Here is a 9,115-nt window from a genome sequence, read left to right as displayed (position 1 = left end):
CTCAGTGCTTTTATGCTAACATGAAATAAAAAAACAACATAAAGGAAAAATTCAGAAATTATTAAGGGTGGTAGGAACGCCAAAGAATCCTTAGGCAAACACACTGTATTATTAACTGCATTCCTTCATGTCCTCCATTATTCAAATTATTAATATATTTAATGGTGCTTTACTGATAAACTGAATAATTTAACCATTTCTTCTGCAGCATATTTTAAAAACTTTATAGCAACAGATACAACAGTATCTGACTCATCCCTGTTCCTGGGAATCTCTTAAGTATTATCTTAATTATTAAAGATTAATCCTGATAAGATGGAACACAGATGAAAATTCCATTTGGCTAGTAACATTCACTAAATGGGACATTTTCTAGAAACTTAGAAGTGCTAAAAGAAAAAAAAAATCTGTCATAAGTAGTAGCCAATATTAAGTGAAGTACTCCTCCTCTCAAATTCTGGATGATTATTTCAGTACAGAATGGAACTACTGGGAATGATTGAAAAGGACAGACAATGGAACCACAGCAGAACATCTGTCATAGGCAGCAGAGCCAATGGAAAAAGCTGAGTAGGAAAAAATGAATTTATAAACCATGTTAAGCTAATTTCTGCAAAGAATCAGTGTTAAGGAAAAAAGACTAGCTTGAGGTAGGCTAAAGTTTGGGTTGAAAAGGCAATCCAGTAAAGGAATATAGGATAAAATCTGGGTAAGAGGTCTCTGACCTCTCTGGTCAACAAAAGGTTTCCAGTTGGAAAAGCAGTGGAATAAGATTGAGGACTACAAGCAGTGGCCTAATTGTAAATAACAAGTTCAAAGGCCCTGGGGATTTCTAAACAGACCACGAAATGTCCCTCTTAGGACCAAGGCTAAAAGCTAAAAGCCGGGGGTCACAGTGGACCATTGTTCAGTAGAAGCCAATGGTGGTGGGGGTAGGGGGTGGTGTGGGAGTGTGACCATTGAGGATCTCAAATAGTGGCACCAGAAAGTGCTGAAGGTTCAAGGGGGGTGATGAGCTGAACATGCTGCCTATATCTAACAGCTAAACAAGATGTTTGGCAACAGCTATTAAGTGTGAAATCTGTAAGTGAGGGACATATCAACAAGGATGCTTTAGAGGAACATGGTTCAACAACTACCCTGAAAATAAAGGTTTCAGTGTGAACTTGTGAAATCAGTGTCATCTCAGAAACTCCATGAAAGAAACACTTGTGCAATAACACCAAAATAAAATTTAATACTTAAGAGCAGATCTGTTTAGACCTCTGAGAATCAACAAGTGAAAAAAGACTTCTAGCAGTCAAGAGAAGAACGGGCTGAAGTTTTGCATGCTGGAATTGTCCTTGCTTCTGTTTTCCTTAGATGGACTCTGGGGTCTTCAAGGAGTAGCTAGAAGTTTTATTCTTTTAACTTCAATGTACTATAATTTTATTCCTTACTGCCTAAAGCTATTGCATATTTCAGTTTTTGCAATGGTACTGGAGAATTGTTATAAAATAGATATAGGAGTATTCAAGTGGCAGTTTAGTTTCCTATAACTGAAGAGGTGGGGGGAAAGCCCTCCTTGGAAAACTAGCTGGAACCCATTAGGATTTTCTGCATGTTGGCATTTTCAGACATCCATACTGAGCATGCAGCAGAATAGACAGTAACTGCAATTGCAAATAATATATGACCACAAGGCAAGGGTAACATAGGCTAGTATGTTCTGACAGTGTCTAGTAGCAAATTCCTTGAGAAAAGGCTGCATTAACAGGAAAAGCATGAAGGAAATATGAAGATAATATAGGAGGCAGACCAAGGAAAAAGACAAGAATATATTTGAAAAACATACAGATGGGGGAAACAACTGTTAATAAAAACTTCAGCATTACAGGGTTAATTGCTATTTCTCTGAGCTTCTCCAAAATGTGCTGTAAACTAAAGCACACACTCCATGAAACACCACCACAGCCACAAACCACAATTTAATGTTGACATTTCTTCGTTTCTGTACTATTTAATCACAAAAGTTCCAGAAGCATTTCCATGTCTAAAAGAAAATCATGGGCTTTCCTCTTCCTTTATTAAGATCGTCCTTTCTTTCAGTAATTTCTCTCTTGATTCCCCATCTTTCTCTGTCCATATCCAGGAAATAATTGCATGATAGTGCACTGTCTTCCTGACACGCAGTGTATACACTGGGAGTGCCGGCTTAAGGGATACTTAAGGGATACTCCATCGAAGCAGTGCCCCTCCCTCTACACAGCACACATGAAACACAGAAAAGATTATTTTGTACCATGTTTTGCCATGACAGGGTGTAGGAAAAAAATGGACAGGTCTGCCAATACTGTGACTGCTACCGGGAATAAAAAAACTTCAAAAGCTTCTGAGGAAATTTTAGCTCCTGCACTATGAATATGAATGACAGCTTTTAAATGCAGTTCCCAGTCACACATGGAAGTAAAATGGTATTTCTAAGATCACTGAGTGGGTGGAGTAATACCACAAACAGCTGAGCTGTAATCCTCGCATCTCAAATACTCATTTTTCTTTGGCACAATAACACATTAATTTGCCAAAAACAGTCTGAGCTGGAATTGTATAACATTCATATGCAGATATTAAACAATGACTAATATTTCATGCATATACCACATACCAAAGTTACAGTACATAAAAATAATTTTTAAACATTGCAGCTAATTAATTTACAAAAAATTATCAACATGATTAGCCAGCCAAACAGACCTAAACCCCAGTTAATATCATTACTGTTTTACCATTAACAATAAAACCATGTTGCCAAAATCTGTGTAATTCTGCACTTATTTAGAAACATGAGGTCAGAACTGTAGCTCAGGGAAGTTCAAATGGAAAGGTTCATCACATCTGTAGCTTATAACTGAATTGACAGTTCAACACAGTTTGTTAACTGAAGAAATGTCAAAGGAAGAGAATTTCAATACAATTTTCAATCACCAAAAAAAGATAGAAAGATAATTTTGCAGCAATTTTAAACTATCCACAAGACCTTCAAGAGAACGGCACAAGTAAGCTGTATGATCAACAAGTTTTAACAGAAGTAATATGTTATTAATCTAAATAGCAACAGTACACTGATATAAATATGCTTCACTCTTAAAAAGAACTACCGGGTATCTTCAAAGTCAGAAGAAACAGCTTTAGAAATCACTGTTTTCTAAAAGCCCCTGTGGACCAGTTTAAATTTAATAGCACCGAGTAGATGTAAATGGACATAATCTTTAATACTGAGCCTACAGAAAATATAAATTATCAACAAAAATGGAAAATACACAGTTTGTACACAATTGAATTTAGCATCTTTGATATGTAAGATAAATGGAAATGGATGACAATCAACTTACTGATATTCCAACTGATACAACCAACATACTGATACTTTTAAGTTAAATTATTTTAACTAAATACAAATCAATTAAAAACTGTGATAGAAAAGACAGCGTGTATATAGAATCTAATTCTATTGCAACTTTTCTTTACATGCTTTTAGCTTTAAACACTATAAACATTACTATGGTTTTAGTTTTGAACTCAAATACATAAGGAAAACAAAATCATAAAAGTATTTAACATTTTTAAGTACAATGGAGACGACGTGGCTGTGTATGATTTATTTTGGCTTGCTTTCTTTATTAGCTGCCAAAGTTCATTGCAATATTAAACTGCTTCACTAAACAACTTGCAAGCTGATATCATTAAGAACATTATTTTATCCTGTGATTTAAAAGCCAAGACCATGATCAAATATACTTTTTATTCTTGGCCAGTTGTTCTTTTCCATCACCACTCTAGAGAGTGAATTGTTCTCACTGATAATTACACAGTCACTTTCTAAAACAAAACACACTGAAATTGTTACAGACTGCATCAACAATTTCAACCATGTATTATCTAATTAAGTAATAAATGCATTATAGTCTCAAAACATAAAAATACACTTTTTATTTGAAAAATAGAAACATTTTGCTTTTTTATGCATTTGCATTCAATTAAAGTGTAGGCTAGGAAAGAGTCAATCAGTAACATTCTCCTGCTTGAGAAATACTGAAATAAAGCTGTGCCAGGAATCAAAAACTTCTCTTGGGATCTTGTCTAGTTGTAGCAGAAGAGTTTTTTCTCATGAAAACATTACCAAGATGTTTTAACACTCTTCATGATAAAATGGCTGAATAGCAGTTAGGATGCGGGTAATTCCTAACAAATCAAGTATACTTTCACAGCTAGCACTGAACCTCTAACACTGATCATAAATGCTTTTATTTTTCCTGACCACTTCACTGCTTAGTGGAGCATACAACTGCACTGAGAAAAAGATTAATGACCTGAAACTAATGCAAAATGCTGTCACAAAGGGAATTAACCTCTGATCACATGGTCACATTTACTTCCACATATATTATCAGGAAGGACTAAGATGCTTTTCTACATCCAGAGGGGCTTAGTTTTGGCAGTAGAATGAATTACCTATTATTTGTGCTAAAACTTGAACACCACATTAGTATCTTGGATCATTCTTGGATTCTATTTTTTGTGTGTGTGTGTGTCTGTTAGCCTCGTTGGAGGCCAGTTACTAGTGGTATACACCAGGCATCAATATTGGGTCCAGTCCTGTTTAACACCTTCATTAATGATCTGAACAATGAGACAGAGTGTACCCTCAGCAAGTTTGCAGATGACACCAAAGTGGGAGCTGTGGCTGATGCACCAGAGGGTTGTGCTGCCATCCAGAAGGACCTTGACAGGTTGGAGAAATGGGCTTGCAGGAACTCCATGAAGTTCAACAAGGGGAAGTGCAAAATTCTGCCCATGGGGAGGAACAACCCCAGGCACCAGTACATGCTGGGGGCAGCCCAGCTGGAAAGCAGCTTGGCAGAAAAGGACCTGGGGGTCCTGGTGGACACCAGGTTGAACATGAGCCAGCAACATGCCCATGCCACAAAGGCAGCAGATGGTATCCTGGGCTGCATTAGGAGGAGTGTTGCCAGGAGGTCAAGGGAGGATCTTTGCCCTCTACTCAGCACTGGTGAGGCCACACCTTGAGTACCATGTCCAGTTCTGGGTTCCCCAGTACCAGAGAGACATGGACATACTAGAGAGAGTCCAACAAAGGGCAAAAAGATTATTAAGGGGCTGGAGCATATTTACTGTAAGGAAAGGCTGAGAGAGCTGCAACTGATCGGCTGGAGAAGGCTCAGGGTGTTCTTATCAAGGTATATAAATACCTGAAAGGTGGGTGCAAAGAAGATGGAGCCAGGCTCTTTCAGTGGTGCCCAGTGACAGAGGAGACATAAGACAATGAGCACAAACTGAAATATAGGAGGTGGCGTCTGAGCATCAGGGAACACTGTTTTACTCTGAGTGTGGCTGAGCACAGGTTTCCCAAGGAGGCTGTGGATTCTCCATCCTTGCAAGATATTCAAAAGCCATCTGGACATGGTCCTGGACAATCTGCTCTGTGTGGCTCTGCTTGAGCAGGGGGTCAGACTGGGTGACCTCCAGAGGTCCCTGCCAACCTCAAACATTCTGTGATAATTATCTCAGTAGAGGTGGATTCTGGCATTCTGATATATTTAAGCACATGTCTGCATTCCAATCTTACTTGTCATATTACAGCATTTCACACATAATATAAATCATTCTATGGCGTTCTAGCAATGTTCGTCATATGGATATTGCTGGGCCTGGAGACTGTAATGAAAGAATGGGGGCTGCATTTAAAGTAATTTTACAGATCTCATACATTGCTTCATTATGGCTGGACATATAAGGAAGAACATAGGCAGCAAAATGGGACAATAGCAGAACACAGAGTGAAGACACAGTTTAAAAAGATAATTAAAATTTTAAAAATACATGTAATACTTACTGATACTTTTAAAGGTAGGCCAGTGAAGAGAATAGCAACCTCGAAAATTCAAATGTAATACATATGGACGCCACTTCTGCAAAACATTTACTACTATTTGGTCCTGAACTTTATGCTTCACTGATGAAAAATTGATCTAAAAATTTAAGCAATTGACATATAATTCAGCACTATTTAGTACATACAAAATACGCATCATTACGAAAATCACTAGTAAATATATGAAGTTCTATGTAAACACTGAATCAATAGTCTGGAAAACACAGAAATGTCTGTGTATTACATATATAAAAATTCTAGACCTCTGACTAAAAATACTTAAATATAGAGAAAGCATGTATCTACAGTATTTATGAAACTGAGGCAAGTCTTGAACTGATGAAATGTGACATCCCAGAATATTATGCGTAAAGAAAATTGTCAGACTTGAATATTTACTTTATTTTTTTCCCTTTAATATGTATAAGATCCTAAAGTTGCTAACATTTTTTTTTTTAATCGGTGGTCTACTGATACATCAAGATATCAAGAACATGTAACCTACCATCTTAGTTTTAGGACAATAATCCTTAAGTGATTTAAACTGCAGGCTGAGGATATCTAGATCTTTAACTAAAACTGTAATTTTTTTTTAATATTTGTCAAAATTTCAAGTTTAAGAAGTTTTAACAAAAATTACTATAAAATAGTTTTAACAGTCTATCTATAGAGTGTTTCAAAAAAAGCAGGCAAGCCAACATAAAAACAATAAGAAATATCTCCTTTTTTGGAGAAGACTTTCTCATGCCTTCTTTAAATTTATTCATAAAAAATCCAGAAAAGCCTTTTTTTCATAAACTCCTACAGCTATACCGCACCAGTTTGTTGTACATTTCATAATACATGTTTATTACCCAAACACTTTGAAAAATCAATCGCCATTATTTCTAAGCAGAGTGCTTGGAAGTGGTTACAGTACTAGGAAGTCAGAAGTTCAAAACTTTTTTCAGTTTTTCAATCTCTTATTAGGATTTTTTCCTTCTTACATTAAAATTATCAGTTTTCATGAAGATCACTAATTCATCATAGTAACTTAAGACTAGACCTAATAAAGGCTCCAAGGACCTACAAGCTGGGCACTGCGGTGACTTTTAGGTGTTGGTGCCCAGGGTAGATACAACAAATCTGAGCAGAGACTACAAAATATACATGACAGCTAAGCGCATCAAGTGGTCAGTTTAAAGAAACTCACAGGGAAAACAGGCCGCTGCCTAGAACCAGACAGTAGGACATGTAAGCAGCATTGGTGAGCTCTCTGGAACTTCTTCACCTCAGTCAGGAATTCACTTCCAGGTACCTGGGAACTAAAGCCTGTGTCCCACCCACTCTGGGGACAGAACAGCATATTTGGAAGACCCAAGTTCAAATCTCTTCTCAGCCTCAGTTCCCCTTCTGGATCTCAAATGGATCTCTTCAAGTGTGACAGAGGTGCCTAGTGTCAGGGCCCTGGGTTCACCAACAGGCTCTGCAACCTCTTCCTTCCCCAGGGGATTAGGTACTCGAGTCCAAGGTCAGATCCTACATGGTGCAGCAGTGTCATCCCGGATAAGACAGTTCCCTATGTGAAAGAGCTGGAGAAGCCTCATTAGGGGTTTCCCCACTTGGTTTCAGAGCGGCCCTTAAGCTCAAGTTCTGGCCCTGAGTCTTTGCTTGAACCACATATTAGGCATGTCTGTGTCCAGCCATGTGACTGGCTGACCCTGACCCTCACTCATGGACTTCATTTCCTTACTTGACCTTGGAGATGCCTCTTCACTACAGGGCTGACTGGCAGTCTCTGGTGGGTGGTTGACCCTGGTTACTCTCACTGGACCCAGTCATGAGCATGCTGAAGGCAATAGCAATGAGCTGTGTGATTGTATTTTTAAGTTCAAGGCAAAGACTCAGATTAGCTGTGTCAGATGCGGCCCCAAACAGACCATACTAGCATGGTCGCAAAATGTGCATTAGAACGCAAGTTGACTGAAATTTGTGTGCTAGAGAATTGCACTGCTAAGGTAGAAGAAACAACACAGCACCTTGAACACTCACATGTGCTCTGGAGACAGCGACCACCTCAACAACTCTTAAGAGTTCACGAGTATGGAAGTGAGCTGGTCTGCACCACTTGTTCCAGGGATGACAAGAGTCTCTCTAGAGAAATACAAGTAGTCTCAGAGTATCTGCAACTGAGTTTACATTCTCCTTCCACAGTAGTCATATAGCGCCCATTCAGATTACCTAGGGAGCTTAAGACACCTCATTTAACTGTCTAAATTTAGTGGGCTATAGCTAAGCCTTAGTGGCCAACTCTCTTTCAGTTCCACTGATTTTATGATGATGTACCACAGACAACTTCATCTGAGTTGCTCCTAATTTTTTTATTCATGTAGAACATGTCATATCCTGGGATAAAACTTTTATCCTAGATATTTAATATTTTTAAACTACCTCCTTGCCTCACTCTTTTTAAAAATGAATAAAATTAAAATAAAATATTGAAAGTGATCCATCTTACTTACATCACTCCATAACGAACTGTTCTGAGTTAGTAGCATCCACGTTTGGCTAACCTGAGCACATCTTGCCAGATCAACTAAATTTACATAACGGAAAATCTACATCAGAAAAACAGACGTACATGATATTAAAAACCAATCAATAAGAAGCACTGGCACTGCTTTGTTAAGTGATACATATTAATCTATCCTAAACAACCAGAAGTATTTTCAAATTAAATACTTATTTCTTAGGAGTTTAAACATACCTTTTATAGCAGAATGTCAATAATTACTCTCATTAACAGCCTTAACAAAGATTATGAAAAGATGGCTTTGCTTAAAAGCTCATAAATTCAAGCTATGATGGAGAATGACAGGGATGTTTCAAAAGAAGAATTTCCATGAACTATCAGCAGTTTCACCTATATTAAAACAACTGTTGTTAAAACACCTCTCCTAAACATATTTGAGACAATATAATTTGGACTAAAGCTTTGTAGATTAAATATAGTATTTTAAACTACCTGTGAAGAGTTTCTGTAGTTTCTGCCTCAGAGGTCTTTTTAATTTTACTAATACAGTATAATTAAACTAATTTAATAATTTCAATTTAATTTAATATTTTAAGTAATTTAACTAATTATAGTATAATTTGATAAATCATAGACTCATAGCATGGTTTGGATTAGAAGGGACCTTAAAG

General features: G+C 37.3%; 1 protein-coding gene across 1 annotated transcript in view; it reads right to left on the bottom strand.

Moving 5' to 3' along the window:
* Positions 1-9,115, bottom strand: part of FBXL13 (F-box and leucine rich repeat protein 13) — a 96,288-nt gene that overhangs the window by 61,195 nt on the left and 25,978 nt on the right. The window contains exons 8-9 of the mRNA XM_074903379.1: positions 8,434-8,529; positions 5,894-6,029 (exon numbers count right to left, since the gene is read on the bottom strand). Of these exons, the coding sequence (XP_074759480.1) occupies positions 5,894-6,029; positions 8,434-8,529 (232 nt within the window). The remainder of the gene's footprint in view (positions 1-5,893; positions 6,030-8,433; positions 8,530-9,115) is intronic.

The sequence above is a fragment of the Athene noctua genome, chromosome 3, assembly GCF_965140245.1.
Source record: "Athene noctua chromosome 3, bAthNoc1.hap1.1, whole genome shotgun sequence".
NCBI classification, from domain to species: Eukaryota; Metazoa; Chordata; class Aves; order Strigiformes; family Strigidae; genus Athene; species Athene noctua.
The sequence above is the reverse complement of the archived record's forward strand: the minus strand, read 5'-3'. Positions and strand labels throughout refer to the sequence as shown.